The 17,511-nt window shown below is 43.1% G+C and overlaps 1 protein-coding gene across 2 annotated transcripts in view; it reads left to right on the top strand.

Annotated features, from left to right (window-relative positions):
* LOC128700083 (methyl farnesoate epoxidase) overlaps positions 1–17,511 on the top strand; it is a gene marked incomplete at its 3' end in the record, with an annotated part of 40,494 nt that overhangs the window by 6,772 nt on the left and 16,211 nt on the right. For both annotated transcript variants that reach the window (XM_070086887.1, XM_070086886.1), the window contains 3 exon segments: positions 6,324–6,560; positions 9,420–9,586; positions 10,237–10,362. In XM_070086887.1, coding sequence (XP_069942988.1) covers positions 6,324–6,560; positions 9,420–9,586; positions 10,237–10,362 — 530 coding nt within the window.

The raw sequence follows: 17,511 nt of genomic DNA, 5'->3' as shown, positions 1-17,511 counted from the left end.
ACTTATGTGTGCCGTGAAAGTTCTTTGTACACTCTCCAGGTCTGCAATGTCGCCAGCCTTGAAGGGGGCCGTTAGCGTACAGCAATATTCCAGCCTAGAGAGCACAAGCAATTTGAAGAGAATCATCATGGGCTTGGCGTCCCTAGTTTTGATGGTTCTTATTATCCATCCTCTCATTTTCCTAGCGGATGAGGTAGATACATTGTGATCTTTGAAGGCGAGATCCTCTGACATTATCACTCCCAGGTCTTTCACATTACTTTTCCGCTCTATTGTATAGTTAGAATTTGTGGTATACCCTGATACATTTTTAATTTCTTCAAGTTTCCCATATATGAGTAGTTGAAATTTCTCCTCGTTGAACTTCATATTGTTTTGAGTGGCCCATTCGAAGATTTGGTTAATGTGTGCTTGGAGTCTCGCGGTGTCTTCGATGGAGGTCACTGCCATGGTAATCCGGGTGTCATCCGCAAAGGAAGACACGGAGCTATGGCTTACATCTCTGTCTATGCCAGAAATGAGGATGAGGAATAGAATGGGAGCAAGAACTGTGCCTTGTGGAGCAGAGCTTTTTACCGTGGCTGCCTTGGACTTTACTCTGTTTACTATTACTCTGTGTGTTCTATTTGTCAGGAAGTTATAGATCCATCTGCCAACTTTTCCCGTATTCCTTTATCACGCATTTTATGTGCTATTACACCATGGTCACACTTGTCGAAAGCTGTGTATACTACATCTGTATTTTGTTTATCATCTACAGCATCCAGGACCTTGTCATAGTGGTAAGGTTGCTATGACAGGCAGAAGCGACCTGTTCTAAACCCGTGTTGCCCTGGGTTGTGTAATTGATGGGTATCTAGGTGGGTGGCGATCTTGCTTTATAAAACCTTCTCAAAGATTTTTATGATATGGGTAATTACCATTAGTGCTATCGGGCTGTAGTTCTTTGCAATTGCTTTACTGCCACCTTTGTGGAGTGGGCCTATGTCTGTTGTTTTTATAGTGTGTGGGATGACCTCTGTGTCCATGCTCCCTCTCCACAAAATGCTGAAGGCACGCAAGTGGGGCTTCTTGCAATTCTTGGTGAACACGGAGTTTCATGAGTCTAGGCGTGGGGCAGAGTGTATGGGCATGTCATTTATTGCCTCTTCAGTCTTATGGAGTTAGAATAATATCCGAGATTTTTGAGATGACCAAATTTTGGGTTTCGTTCATAAAGAATTCATTTGGATTGTCGACCCTTAGTCTGGGCAGCGGCTCGCTGAACACTGAGCCATATTGGGACTTTATTATCTCACTCATTTCTTGGCTGTCATCTGTGTATGTCCCATCCTACCTAAGCAAGGGCCCAATACTGAATGTTGTTTTTTCCTTAGATTTGGCATAAGAGAAGAAGTATTTTGAGTTTTTTCCAATTTCCTTTATGGCTTTTAGTTCTTCCTGTGATTCTTGTCTCCTGTAAGTTTCCTTAAGCTTAAGTTCGATATTTGCAATTTCATTGAATAGTGCTTCCCTTCGTATTTCAGATATTTAGGCCCCACTCAGTAGCTCTGTGACTCTTCATCTTCGTCTGTATAGGGAACATCTCTCTCTTTCACATCTTGTCTTTCTTTTTCTTAATGGATTGTGTCTTGAGCAGATCTCAGGAACTACAGAATTCATTTTTTTTTTCAAGGCAAATGTTCGGATCCGTGTTGTTTAGGATATCTTCCCAGCTTGTTTCATTTAGGACATGATTTACTTGATCCCACTGTATGTTGTTATTGAAATTGAATTTCGTGAGGAGACCTTTATGACTGTTCACATTTTGTTGGTCAGGAGCCCTGTACATACATGTCTGTACCTCTATTATGTTGTGATCTGAGTGTATTGTCTTTGATACAGTTATATTACGTATTAAATCGTCATTGTTAGTGAAGATGAGGTCCAGCGTATTTTCTAGTCTTGTAGGCTCTACTATTTGCTGGTTTAAGGTGAATTTGGTGCAGAGATTTAATAGTTCGTGTGTGTGTGAATTTTCATCTGAGCTGCCTCCCGGGGTGATCTCTGCTAAAACATTGTTTGCTGTATATACAAGTAGTAAGATGTTTGGGGCAGGAGCTGGGAGATTTCCAGACAGTGGTCAATTTTCTCAAGCTGCTCCTGGAATTGCTGGGAAGTTGCATCTGGAGGCTTGTGTACTGCCACAATGACAAGGTTTTGGTTTTCAGTCTTTACCGCCAAAACTTCAACTGCATCATTTGAGGTGTTTAGTAGTTCTGTACAAATGAGCGACTCTGTGACATACAGGCCAACCCCTCCATGTTGCCTGTTTAGTCTGTCACATCAGAATAGGTTATAATTTGGGATCCATATTTCGTTGTCATAATGATCCTTTATGTGGGTCTCTTTGAATGCTGCAAACATTGCATTTGACTCCATAAGCAGTCCCTTGATGTAAGGAATTTTGTTGTTTTTTGAGGGTTTTAAACCCTGTATGTTTACAAAGACAAATGTCGTTATATTGGTGGAATTTAGGGGGGTTTTATTTGCTGGCTCTAATATCTGTTGTTCTGGAGTAGAGGCCAACGTCCGTGCCTCTGCTCCAGAAGTGTTTTCAGTTGGTGTAGGATTATTTTCATTTCTTGCCAGTCTTTTTTTCCTCCTGGCCCTAAAAAACCTCTGTCCCTGAAGAGGTTGTGACTCCCCTCTTTTGTTTCCCATAGTCTGGTCTGGTTCTCTTTAGATGATGTGCCTGGCAGTATGCGTTGTAGCATTTTCTTTCATGGATTGATGAGTAACACATTTCTGGTTGAAATAAACTGCAAGAGAGGAAGTTGCAGTCTTCTGTTGTCATGTGGGTGTGGCATTTTTGGGATGGTCAAAGGTGCATATCTCACCTGTTTTACTAGATATACCGTGCCTGCAGATACCCAAGGCATAGTATTTACATAAATTGTGAGTCTGTTGCTAGGATTTATTGTAGCTGCGTTTGCTACTGGCGCATTTATTTTTCCTGTTTCCTCCCTATCTTTGACCCCTGTATGGACATCAGTGCTCCCACCAGGTTTTGCTGGTAATGTGGTGACACTATTCCCTGAGGTATCATCCCATTTTGATCCATCTGCAGCAGAATCTCTATTTTGAACCTCTGTGGACTGAATAACGTTGCTCTCACTGTCGTCCAGGACAACACTAGTACCCTCACGAGCACTATCTTCTAAGACATCACTAGAACCCTCTGGAGCACTTTCCTCCAGGACAGCACTAACACCCTCAGCACTGTCCTCCAGGACAGTAGTAGCTGTGTGAAATTTTATCTGAGCTGCCTCCTGGGTTGTCTATGCTAAAATATTATTTGCTACACTCTTCCACTTTAGGTGTCTTAAGTTGAAATCACCCAGCAGCAAGATGTTTGGGGCAGGAGTTGGGAGGTTTTCCAGGCAGTGGTCAGTTATGAAAAGTTGTTCCTGGAATTGTTGGGAAGTTGCATCCGGAGGCTTGTATACAGCCACGATGACAAGGTTTTGGTTTTTGATCTTTACTACCAAAACTTCAACTACATCATTTGGGGGTTTAACAGTTCCGACCAAATGAGCGACTCTGACATACAGGCCAACCCCCTTTTGTTGCCTGTTTACTCTATCGCATCTGAGTAGGTTTTAGCCTGGGATCCATATTTCGTTGTCAAAGTGATCGTTTATGTGGGTCTCTGTGAAAGTCTCAAACATTGCGTTTTCGTTGTCGATGGCTTTAGATCCTGTATGTTTACGAAGATAAATGTCGTATTATTCGTATGTAGGGGGAACTCTTTGTTTGCTGGCATTAATATCTGTTGTTCTGTGGTGGAGGCCAATGACTGTGCCTCCGCTCCAGAAGTGATGGAGTGGAGCCAAATGTGGTACTTTGACAATATTGGCCTTGTGCATTACAGTAAGGCCACCCACATCCCTCCTATGTTCAAAGATCTGCTTAAACAGCAAATCTATCCAGGCGAGAGATAAGCCATCTTGCTTTGTTCTCTATTCCGTCACCGAGTCAGATAAGACGGAGGGTAGGCCATCCATGACAGTAGAATGGTAGGTAAGACACATAGGCAACAGTTAGGCAACTTTATTCCGAAACGTTTCGCCTACACGGTAGGCTTCTTCAGTCGAATACTGTTCCTGCCTACTTTCTGTATTCGACTGAAGAAACCTACTGTGTAGGCGAAACGATTCGGAATAAAGTTGCCTAACTGTTGCCTATGTGTCTTACCTACCAACCTGTCGGTATTGTATACCATTTTGATGTTCATGATAGTAGAATACATTCAAGGTGTTAGCGTACTTGTGCCTCGTTCTTCAGTGTTAGTTTGGAGTCACATTTCACCTCAAAGATATCAGCTTCGTCCCCGGTTATCAACACTCTCCCATTCATTCTTACCACTGCTCCAGCATTACCATCATAGTGCCTAGAGACCATCATCATTCGTATTTTCTCAGGAGCAAATATGAATTGCCATCGTTTTCCCCAAGATGATATGGTTGTAAGCTGGTGATTGATGTAACTTTGGATAAGTAAGTGTCAGAGTACAGTCGTCTGCGTATGCATGGGATTCTGGGACGAGATGAAAAAGGGTCATTGAAGTAGACATTCCATAACAATGACCCAAGTACACTGCCCTGTGGAACACTTGCACTAATAGGAGGTCCTGCCGACTCGGTCTTGTTGAGAACTACGCTTAGTGATCTACCTTGAAGGTTATCGCTAAGGAGGCATAGTGTTGAGCTTGAGGTTCCCAGTGCTTGTAGTTTTGCCTAGAGTCCTTGGTGCCATACTCGATTGAAAGCACCAACAATGTCCAGTGCTACTACACAGCTAACTTAGGATTCATCCAGTGACTGGTGACACTTAGTGGAGAGGTTTAACAGCAAATCGGCAGAAGAGTAACCTTTTCTGAAGACATATTGACGGTCACAAAGAAATGAAAGGTAGTTGAAAAACGCTATAATCTGCCATAAGAACATAAGAACATAAGAAAGAAGGAACACTGCAACAGGCCTACTGACCCAAGCGGAGCAGGTCCATGTTTCACCCCCCGGATTAGACCAATGACCCACCCAGCCTGGTCATCTCCACTCATGGATGGAGCACTGCACCAGACCCAGCAGCACAAGCTAGTCAGGTCAACTCACACCCACTCATGTATTTATCTAACCTATTTTTAAAACTACACAACGTTTTAGTCTCAATAACTGTACTCGGGAGTTTGTTCCACTCATCCACAACTCTATTACCAATCCAGTGCTTTCCTATATCCCTCCTGAATCTGAATTTTTCCAACTTGAAACCATTGCTACGAGTCCTGTCATGGCTGGAAATTTTCAGCACGCTATTTACATCCCCTTTATTTATTCCTGTTTTCCATTTATACACCTAGATCAAATCACTCCTAATTCTAAGTCTTTCGAGAGAGTGCAGTTTCAGGGCCCTCAGTCTATCCTCATAGGGAAGATTTCTGATACATGGGATCATCTTTGTCATCCTCCTTTGTACGTTTTCCAGAGCATTTATATCCATTCTGTAATAGGGTGACCAGAACTGAGCAGCATAGTCTAAATGAGGCCTAACCAAGGATTATTGTCTCAAGAATCGTGCCAGTGACTGACAGGATTAACACTGGTCTGTGGTTGCTGATTTCCTCTCTGCTATTCTTTTTGTGAACAGGGACTACATTAGCCTCTTTCCACTTTGGAGGCCATTTACACTGGTAGGCAATAGTGTTAGCTGTTCTCTCTCTCTCTCTCTCTCTCTCTCTCTCTCTCTCTCTCTCTCTCTCTCTCTCTCTCTCTCTCTCTCTCTCTCTCTCTCTCTCTCTCTCTCTCTCTCTCTCTCTCTCTCTCTCTCTCTCACACACACACACACAATTCCGGTGTCAACCCTGTATGAGCCATAATCCATCTCTGTTATATACCGAGACTTTAAGGAAATTTACAAATTACTTATGAATTAAGTGTTGAACTAAGAATTTTTCAATGTCTTCATATTAAATACATTAGAAGTTTAAGTTAGGTTAGGATGACCATATACGCGCCACACATAACTTAATGAATATAACTGTTATATGCAAAATATTACTTGTATATAAATAAAAGAATCCTGTGTTTGTAAGAAAATTTTTAATGGTTTTGTAATTATTTTTTACTGGTTAACATTAAGTAAAAAATAGTTCTTATGAGAAAAAGAAGAGATAGAAGCCCTTGTGTTGCCAACCTAAACATTGCTTCTGTTTTTCTAGTTAGTGTTGCTTGTTATAATGAAATGTATTACCATCATCAGTCTTTGGTGACTCTTTTTTATAGGTCCATCTCGGCTTCCTCTGTTTGGGTTTCTACCATACATGGATGCTAAGAATCCTCACAAACAGCTGTGGAAACTCTCTTCCACCTTCGGCGACGTGGTCGGACTGTTCCTGGGCTCCCAGCCTACCGTCATCGTCAACGGCTGGGAAGCCGTCAAGGAGTCACTCCTCAACGATGACCTTAATGGCCGCGCAGAAAACTCCTTCATCAAACTTCGTGACGGTGGTGAATACCTAGGTACAGAAACGAAATGTGAAGAGCATTGTGCGGGTTTTCATATGAGTGTTTGTGAATACGTGTGCATTTATGTGTCTGCAATTATATATATTTAAAAATAATATATATATATTAATATATATATATATATATATATATATATATATATATATATATATATATATATATATATATATATATATATATATATATATATATATATATATATATATATGTCCAGAACTTTTGTGTTTGTCGTAATATTATTAAATTTACCAGTGCTTGTAACATTTACCACACTCTTGGCTACCACATTCCATTATTCTACCAATTAGTGTCATTTGAGAACAGCTTTTACTCAGTTTACAACTGTGGCTTCATGTTCGTCTGATGTCAAGAAATCTTTTTCTCGTATACATTAATGATCTTAATATGTGTGTGTGTGTGTGTGTGTGTGTGTGTGTGTGTGTGTGTGTGTGTGTGTGTGTGTGTGTGTGTATGTGTGTGTGTGTGTGTGTGTGTGTGTTGTGTGGATCAGTGTAATCTTAAGAACAGTGTACTCAAAGTAATAGACATTATAGCAATGGCCAACAGGTATTTACGAAGATAGTTTTTTTGTTTATTTGGACCATATACAATCACCATAAATTACCTCTGTGGCACTTAAGGTGAGTTCAAAACCCATTCCCCTAAGAGAAAAGAAGTGACGATGTACATCAGAAATAGAGAGACGCTCCGTCGACATGCGATGGCAAAGAAAGAGACGCTCCCCATACAGACAAAGAATCACAAAGCTGCTGTAAGGGGCCATTATATCTGAAATACGGAAAGAGGTACTGGCCAGAGAAGTAGAAAATATTTAACTTAAGCTTAAGGAAACATACAGGAGACAAAAAAACAGGAATAACTTAGAGCAATAAATGAAACAGAAAAAAAATCCTATGCCAAATCTAAGGCAAAAACCACATCCAGTATTGGGCTCCTGTTTAAACAAGCGGGACTTACACAGATGACAGCAAAGAAGTGAGTAAGATACTGAAGTCCCAATATGACTCAGAGTTTAGTGAGCCTTTAATCAAACTAAGGGTCGACAATTTAAATAATTTTTTTTATGACCGTGATCCAAAAATTGGTTAATTCAAGAATCTTAACACCACAGGACTCTGAAAAAAGCAATAAATGACATGCCATGCACTCTGCCCCAGGCTCGTGGAACTCAGTGTTCATTAACAACTGCTAGAAACCACTTTTACTTGCCTTAAATATTCTATGAAGCGAGAACATAAACACAAGGGTCAACTCAGTCACTACAAACAACAGATGTAGCCCCACTCCACAAAGGTGGTAGTAAAGCTATTGCAAGGAATTACAGACCGGTACCACTAAAGTCATACATCATAATTATCTTTGAAAGGATTCTAAGAAGTAGAATCGCCAATCGCTTGGATACCCATCAGTTGCACAACCAAGGACAGCATGGGTTTAAAACAGGTCCTTCCTGCCTCTCACAGCTACTGGATCAATATGACATGATCTTGGCTCCACTGGAGGACTATCAAAATGCAGATGTATTATACAAAGACTTTGGAAGCCTTCGACAAGTGCGATCATGGTGTAATATCACACAAAATGTGTGATAAAGGAATAACAGGAAAAGTTGGTAAATGGATCTATAACTTGTTAACAAACAGAACAAAGAGTAATAGTAAATAAAGTCAGAGGCGGCTACAGTGAAAAGCTCTGTTCCACAAGGCACAGTACTCGCTCCCATCCTTTTCCTTATCCTCATATCTGATATAGACCGAGATGTAAGCAACCACGACTAGGTGTGTATAACTAGGTGAGTACAGCACCGTGTCCTCCTTTGCTAATTATACCAGAATTTGTATGACAGTGTTTTTCATCGAATACACTGCAAATCGCCAAGCGAACATGAAGTCTTTAAACGGGCGTCAGAAAACAATACGAAGTTCGATAAAAACAAATTTCAATTACTCCGCTTAGGAAAACTCGAGGAGATAAATGCTGAATCGGAGTATAAAACAAATCTGAACCACACAATAGAGCGAACAACTAATATGAAGGACCTGCAGTGATAATGTCAGAAAATCTCACTTTCAAAGATTACAACAGTGTGTCTACCACATATGCTAGGAAAATAATTAGGTGGATAGTGAGATCTCTGAAAACTAAAGATGCCAAGCCACTGAGGATTCTCTTCATATCGCTTGTTCTCTCTAGGCTGGAATATTGCTGTACGCTAGTGGCCCCTAAGCGAAAGTTCAAACCGAGAGAATATACCGAGAACTTTCACAGCACATAAGTACAATAAAACTCACAAATTACAGGGAACGGTTGAAGTCCCTCGACCTATACTCCTTGGAACGCAGGTGAGAATGATGCATGATAATATACACTTGAAAAATCACTCCATACGAAAGCAAAAGACTCCGGAAGATCCCCCAATGAAAAGCAGGGGCGCCATGAGTACATTAAGAGACAACACAATAAATGTCATGGGTCCAAGACCATTCAGCTGCCGCCTGGCTGTCTTCAATAGGGAGCTGGACACTTAAAGTCAGCCGGGCTTTTGTTCTTACGTCGGTTTGCGTGCGGCTAGCAGTAACAGCCTGGTTGATCAGGTCTTGATCCAACGTGAGGCCCGGTCATGGACTGGGCCGCGGAGGCGTTGATCCTTGGAATACCCTCCAGGTATACCATCAGGTTATCATATCTTCACCTACGTCTTTACCAAAAAAAAAAAAAAAATAAGCTTGGGTTGCAGCCTTGTACCTTTTGAATATTTCTGTGAGCCGTTTAACTCCCTTACCTCTAACTTTCAATACATTGTAGTTTAACGAGTGTCGTTTCACTCGTTAGGGGTAATGTTCACGCAGAAAGACTACTGGAAGGAGCAACGTCGCTTCACCCTCCATCACCTGCGTAACCTGGGTATCGGCAGGCGCTCCCACGAGGCGGTCATCCATGAGGAAGCTCAAGATCTCATCTCCGAGATTCAGGAGACTGATGGAAGCGTAAGCCTCAAGGTAAGATTTTGTTTATACTATAGCCACAAAATATGCGCTGCCATCTTATCGATATTATTAATTCAAGGAAAATAGACACATCCGCAGTGCGAAGCTGCACTATTATGTGAGAGTTACATGGGAGCAATAGTTAGTTAGTGTACCATATATTCCATCACATGGAATCTATCATGAGCTGGGAGACTTTAGTAGAACGATGGGAATATTAAACATTCCTCTGTGGGTGCAGTACCTAGGTTAGGTTAGGTAAGGGTCGTCAGGAAACAGGACAAGTGTTTTCTGACGGGGGTTTTGGTCAGATGTTGGAGCTTCTGGTCATCTGACCGAGGCCTTCCTCCGGCTTACCAGTCCACTCCTTTCAAAATTATGGTCATAATTACAACCATTTAATGAGTGCAATATCTATGGCAGCTGTAGATGTATTGTTCTTGTAGTACTTAAGTCACTATTACTTGAAAATTACCATTTTTCTGGATAGTACTTGAGTTTGTTGAGAAAGGAACAATCTGTAGATGAGGTGATGCATATGTGATAAAAGTCAGTAGCTGCCTAAAATAAGCACAAATAACTCATAAGAAACTCTGTTGTTTACATACGTGAAAAGTTGTTAAAACATCTGTCATAATGTTATCAACACTACTTTCCCACAGGACATGTTAGGTGTGTCGAGCATCAACATCCTGTGGGCGGTGATGGGCGGCACCAGGTTTCCTCGCCACGATCCTGTCCTCCTGAACCTTGTGCAGAAACTCACCTTCATGTTCAGTGCTGGCGAGGTATTGTGTTTCTTCCTAGTGACCTCCGGTCATGTACTGTGTTGGTCAGGTAACCTTCCCTCCTCATATTCAGTACAGTTCACTTGAATCTCCATCTCATGTTTTGTGTTGACAACTGAGCGTCCACACATATAGGTAACGTATCAATACATATTAAATTATCGGAAATAAGGTAAATTCTGCTTTGATGAATTCTGACAGTGCAATCTTGGTAAACTCGATCATGTTACTATCACAGATGTTTACTGTCAGTATAAAATAAGAAGTGGATGGTAAAATAATAGTAATAATATTATTATTATTACAAAGTGCTAAACCCATAAGGGTCATTAAATACATTACATTCTCTGTATAATGTTCGCGGATGGTTCAGAAACTACGTCGACTGATACTCAAGTGCTGTGTTAATCTGGAGTTTGACAAATTTTATGTCGAAGAGGAAGTAAGTTGGCATTAACATTTTGCAAGCCGTTTAATACTGTTTACTTCTACATAATATATATCTCTGAAAGATCTAAGAAATTTATCCAATAACCTCACTATGAAGATTGACCTATCATGATTTAACATTACCCAGCCTATACATATTATCCTTCTTCCAAGTGTTCAAGTTTTGAGTGCCGAAATCTACGAATATTTACTGTTTTGTGATAGTTGAGTGAGAAAACCACATGTCTGAGGAGGCAGGAAAGCCTGCACTCACGTGTCATGACAGTCATACAGATTGTAAGTCTTCCAGCGTTATTTTATCAGTTAATATCTGCAGCAGACTATATCAATGTGCAGCCCTACAAATTTAATAGAATAGTAAGTGTAAGAAAGTGTCTTAGCAACAACAGATGTTATCTCTATTTTTACCTCTGCTCATATATATGAAGTGCTCATAAAAGTTGTTGACTGCACCACTCGAGGTGTGTCGCTGTAGGAACGTGTTGAGAGAAAAGTGGCTAAGTACTTTATCCCAAGTAGCTGCCAAAAATATTAGGTAACTACTTTTGACCACTGATCTCACGTCTACCACCAGTGATCTCACTTCTACCACCACTAATATCACTGGTATCACCACGTATCCCACTGTTGCTACCACCTATCGCGGACTCTCCGAGAAAGGTGTCTAGATACCTGGACTATACGTGGAGGGCATCCCGAGAGTCAACGCCCCCGCGGCCAGGCTGTTACTGCTGGCCGCAAGCAGACCGACATACGAACCACAACATGGCTGGTCAAGTACTGACTTTAGATGTCTGCTCAACTCCCTCTTGAAAACAACTACGGGTCTATTAGTAATCCCCCTTATGCATGCTGGGAGGCCGTTGAATAGTCTTGGGCCCCTGACACTTATTGAGTTGTCTCTTAGCGTACTCATGGCGCCCCTTCTTTTCAAGGGGGATATGTTGCACCGCTTGCCTAGTCTTTTGCTATCGTGGGGAGTGATTTCGGCGTGTAGATTTGGAACTAGTCGCTCTAGGATTTTGTAAGTGTATGTTTTCATGTATCTTTTTCTCCTGTGTTCCAATTTCAGTAATTTTCAGTAATTTAGGTGTTTTATGGTACTTATACATACAGTAAAGATTCTCTGTATATTCTCCAGGCCTGCAGTTTCGCCTGCTTTGAAAGGGACCTTTTGTGTGCAGCATTATTCCAGCCTAAAGAGAGCAATCGATTTGAAGAGAATTATCAATGGCTTGGCATCCATAGTTTAGAACGTTCTAATTATCCATCCTAACATTTTCCTAGCAGATTTGGTAGATACACTGCTGTGGTCTTTGACATTGAGATTTGCTGACATTACCACTCCCAAGCCGTTCACATTAGTTTTTCGTTCTATTGTGTGTTTGGAATTTGTTTTATACTTCGATACAGTTTTTATTTCCTCGAGTTCTCCATAGTGGAGTAATTGAAATTTGTCTTCACTGAATTTCATATTGATTTCTGGCTTCCATTTAAAGATTTGGTTAATGTCCGCTTGGAGACTTGCAGTATCCTCGATGGATTACATTGTCATGCAGATTCTGGTATCGTCAACAAAGAAGGTCATTCGTCTCTCAACCCGCTGGCTGGAAGGACGCACTCTGAGCTTGCTCCGGCTCACACCTGGTGGCGGCCTGAGTACTACAATTCACAAGATGGCGGACCGTCAAGGCCGGAGAGTAAACACGGTCTGTGTTGCATTCACACAAGGCTCCCTCAGTGGTTCTACAATGCATACATTAATGCCATGCATCATACGCGACGTCTACGGCTTCCCCAATGAAGAATTATTTGGCGTAGCTCTGAATGGGATGTCGAGGATATTTGTGAAATTCGTGAATGCCGGTTTCTACAACAAGATTGTGCAAACTTTTCAAGAAAGGAGAATGGTGGTGAATTCAGCTGTGGAGGTTTGTCTACCTGGGTCAAGGTGAGAAACGTGCCTTTCGTGGCTGAGGAGTACGATCTGCGGGATGTTTTTGGTCGATACGGAACGGTGCATGCAGCGACCAAGGGAGTGTGGAGAGAGGGCCCATACGAGGGGTTCCCGGAGGGCTCCTTCACCATCAAGATGACGCTCCGCCAGCCCATTCACTCTTACGTACGTCTAGAGAAATATAGGACCCAGGTGTTTATTCATTACGCTGGTCAAAGGAAAACATGCAGACTATGCAACTCTTATGAGCATATGGCTGCCCAGTGCCCACGTAGACTGGTTGTCCACTCCCGAGACCATTCACCTGTGGGCCTACGAGCTGAGGCCCTCGTGCCTGAGGCTGGTACCTCAGCTGGGCAAGGTCCCAAGCTTCGGAGTGACGAAATGCAACAGGAGGACACACAGTCTACAATGTGTGCCACCCTGTCAGTGGATGCATCGACCGTGCCCACGCTTTCTGTGGATCCTCTGAGGCCTGAGGATTTGACACAGGATAAGTTGCTGGAAGACGTGTTGTATGACCTTCTGGATGGAACAAAGCGTGGTCCTGTTGTTTCAACGGCGTGTCGTGAGTTAACGACCGAGGAATCCCCTAACATGGAGATGCAGGACAAAACCACGTTTGTACGGACGCATGAGGTGGTGGTGGAGGTTCGTCTAGCGAGGAGAAGTATGTGGATGGCAGCTCCCGCAAACGATCGGTGGGAGCGTCGGATATGGACGAGGTCTTGACACCAGGACAGTGCCCGGGGAGGAAATCGTGGGCAAAAGTGGCTAAGACACCTATCACAGAAGGGGTAGTTGCAAGGTCCCAGCATAAGGGTAGAGCACGGGGGAAGGGGGGTCTCGAGAAGCCGAATGACAAAGCCTAATGTACGTGTGGGAAAGGGAAAGACCCAAAAACATTGAAGTAAACCACCTTTTTTTGTAAATTCAAGTGTGTCACCATCAATGCCAATGGCCTAAGGACAGAAGTTAAAAGAGTGTGGATGGAGTGGTTTTTGCAACGTTACGATGTGGATGTATGTTTTATGCAAGAACACAATTACAAGTTTGGTAGAGTGTTACGGTTGAAAGGCTACCGAATGTATGTGAGTAATTCTTTAAACTTCAAGGGTGGGGTGGCTATAGCAGTGAAGGAGTCTAGCCCTTGGTGCGTCCTGGGATGGGAGGAGGGGGGAGGTGGGAGGGTGGTAAGGGTGGATGGGTATTGGGGTGGGGTTAGAGTTTGTTTTATCGGAATTTTTATGCCAGTGGACAGTAACTCTAAAGTTAAAATAGATTTTGTGAGGGAGACTTTAACGTTTCACTTTCGGGGTTTGCCTTTAATTTCGGTCTTGGGTGGGAATTGGAATTGCGTTGCCCGCCATGGTGATGTTGAGCCGAGGGGGGCGGGGTGCGTTTTACCTGTCCTAAGAAATTTGGTGGGGGATGCAGGGGTTTATGATGTGGTGGGGAGGGGTGGGTGGGGGGTGGAACATACGTTTGAGGCTACGCCGCCCATCTGGATAGGATTTATGTAACACAAGGAATTCGAGTTGGGCGCATACAGACCTTTGATATGGGGTTTTCCGACCACCGTGCAGTGCTAGCAGATTTGGACTGGGATGGAATGATATGGATTTATCCAGGTTATTGGAAACTAAATGTGCGGCTTCTGGAGGGGAAGGGGGATGGGTCTACTTTTCAGGTTTGGTGGAAGAAGCTCTGGGAAACTCGGAAGAATGGTGAATGTTTGTTGGATTGGTGGGAAATGTGCGCCAAACCCGGGATAGCGAATTATAGGAAATGGGGTAAGGAAGAAGCGCAGTGGAGGTATGGGCTACAAAATTACCTGGAGGGGCAACTGAATGATTATGTTGGGGGCGGAAGTAGTAGGTATGAAGACATTGAACATCTTCGCAAACAACTTGCCGAAATTCACAATGAGCGTTTCGATGCGGTTAGAATCAGGGCGGGTATGGAAGAGGTGCTATGGGGTGACAAACCTTCGGGTTGTGTCTTGCGGAAATTTAGGGTTAGACAACAAGCAACATCCCTCCTGCATTTGGAAGTATGCACGGGTTTGGGTGGATACCTGCGTGGTCAGATGCCCACTAATACGGACAGCATGAGTTTCTATTCTGATCTTTGGTTCGAGGAAAAGCTCCAGCGGAGAGCAGGGGGGGTTCACGAGGGTGTTCTGATGGGGGGGTATTCAAAAAGGTCATAAGTGAAAGGGATCGGAGGGTCCTCGAGGATAGGATTCATGTGGAGGAGGTCGAAGAGGCGATTTTTCAGATGAGTAAAGGGAAAGCACCAGGTATAGATGGCATATCGAATGAATTTTATAGGACGCATTGGGGAAGCATTAAACAATGCTTGGTTGAGGTATTGAATTGCATGCTCATGGAGGGGAGGTTAGGTACATCACAGAGTACAGGGGTGGTGGTGTTGGTACCCAAGAGGGGAGTGGGGGAGGGATCTGAGCGCATATAGGGCTATCTCTCTTATGTGTTCAGACTATAAAATATTTGCAAAGGTCCTAGGTAACAGGATGAGAACAGTCATGGAATCGGTTATTCATAGGGGACAGCTAGGCATACCTGGTAGGAGCATGAGGGAAGGACATGGACGTATTAGGGAGTTTTGGGGGGAATGTCAAGGGGGGGGGGGTGTCCTCGGGCTTGACTAGCAAAATGCTTACGACTGTGTTGACAGAGATTTATTAAGGCTTATTTTATTGAAGCAGGGTTTTGGGGAGGGAATAGTACGATGGGTTGACACTTTGTATGCCTCTGCAATGGTAAGAATACAGGTAAATGGTAAGTTAGGGCAGCCTGTACGCATGGAACGGGATCTGAAGCAAGGGTGCCCCCTCTCTCAACTGCTTTTTGCCTGTGTGCAAAATCCATTTTATGACCTGGTGGATGGCGGTTTGGGATATGGGGTACTGGGTAATATTCGTGCAGCGTGCATAGTCGGTTATGTGGATGATACTTCGATTTTGTTAAAAAGGGAGGAGGATTTGCAGATCCTAGGCAGGGTTGAGTTTTTTGGGGCAGCAACTGGTACATGCGTTAACAGAGCAAAATCAAAATTATTGGAGGTAGGTTCGTGGGTGGTGGGGGGTTTGGGTGAAAGGTATGGGTGGTCAGTCATGAAGCAGCTTAAAATATGTGGGATCGTGTACATGGCGGAAGAGATGGAAGGTCGAAGGGTAAATTCTGAATTGGTGGTAAAAAAAACTTTAGACCGTCTCAGAGGTTTAAGAGCTTGGGATGTCTCCTTGCAACAAAGGGCAGTGGTGGTTAAACTCTCTTGTTTACAGCAAGGTATGGGGAGTGGCTGAGGTATACCCATTACAGGACGTGGATATTCAGGAGCTGCAGAGAAGGGTCTTACGTTATGTATGGGGCTACGGGAGAGCTTGGTTGAGTTGGGAGGTTGTCATAACACACGTACGTCTTGGGGGTTTAGGTCTCTTGGCATTGGGGCCACGAGCTAAGGCTCTATAAGTAAAGCAGCGGTTCCTTAGGGAAGGCGGGGAGAAGGGAGTCCGGGTGGGTCGGGTTATGGTAGATATGCCCAAATGGTGGAGTGGCAGAGGATTAATAGAGTGTGAGGACATGTTGCGTTTATTGTTAAAGTTGAAAAATGTTCAAAGGATTAGGGCGGGACAGATGGTGCGGAGATGTTGTCATAGGGAAATTATGCAGGGAGTGTCTGTTTTTACGCTGTATAATTGGGAGAAAATATGGGACGGTTTTTGTAGGCTTAAGTTGGCGCCGAGGGTTCGCGAATTAGTGTATAGATTCATCATGGGTATTTTAGCATCAAAATCAGTTTTAAGTAGAATGGGTTTGGTAAGGGAGGCGAGTTGTTTAAGTTCTGGTATGGAAGAAACTGCGTTTCATGCGGTTTATTTTTGTGAAACATTGGGAGAAGTTCGTATGTGGCTGGGGAGGGTTTTAGGGTTTCTTAGTGGAAGACGTATCTCAATTATACGGGCCTTTACCTTGGAAGTTAGCGGAGTGTCAAGGGAGGTAAGAAGGGCAATACGGTAGGTGGTGGCTGATTTCCTATATATCTCATGGGGTATGAGGGAAACCGAGGGAGCAGTTAGGGTTAGGGCGATTGCAGCGGGTATTTATAGAATAGCTTGTAGGTATAAACTCCTTTACGGTGGGAGGTGGGGTACCGTTTTCCCTGCAAGGTATTGTAGAAGTCTTACAGTACAGGGGTTACTGCAACTGAGAGGCGGGTAAGGCAGCGAGGGGTTGGACTCATCCCGTGGTAACACCCTAAGGTATGTTAGGACTTTTAGGGTTGGAAGCGGGAGTTACTGAGTTGCGTGTTTGTAGTTAAGGTAAGTTACGTGTGCTTGAGGGTGTATGATGTGATGCGATGTGCGACTGAGATATTGATTTTTTTTTCTACTTCTTGGACATTACAGCCTAGCAAGACGGACAAAAAGTTTTTGTTCGGTAAATGTTTTTAACTTTTGTGCCATACTGGACTAGTTACCAGGCTATGGCCGAGTATGTATTTTTTGCTGATGTTTTTTGGTGATGCAGTGAAGTCTATGTGGGTCTTTCCCAGTGTCCTCTTAGGTATTTTTCGTGACATGTAGCACACAGTCAACGTGCTGATGTCACCACCAATAGTATAGTGGTTTAATAATTGCCTTTTTAGGGGTTATTTTAAGCATTATAAGTGGTGTGTAAATGAAATATTGTATTTTGGTTATCCTTTTGCAAAAC

The sequence above is a fragment of the Cherax quadricarinatus genome, chromosome 20, assembly GCF_038502225.1.
Source record: "Cherax quadricarinatus isolate ZL_2023a chromosome 20, ASM3850222v1, whole genome shotgun sequence".
Taxonomy (NCBI): Eukaryota; Metazoa; Arthropoda; class Malacostraca; order Decapoda; family Parastacidae; genus Cherax; species Cherax quadricarinatus.
This window is presented reverse-complemented; position numbering and strand designations above follow the sequence as displayed.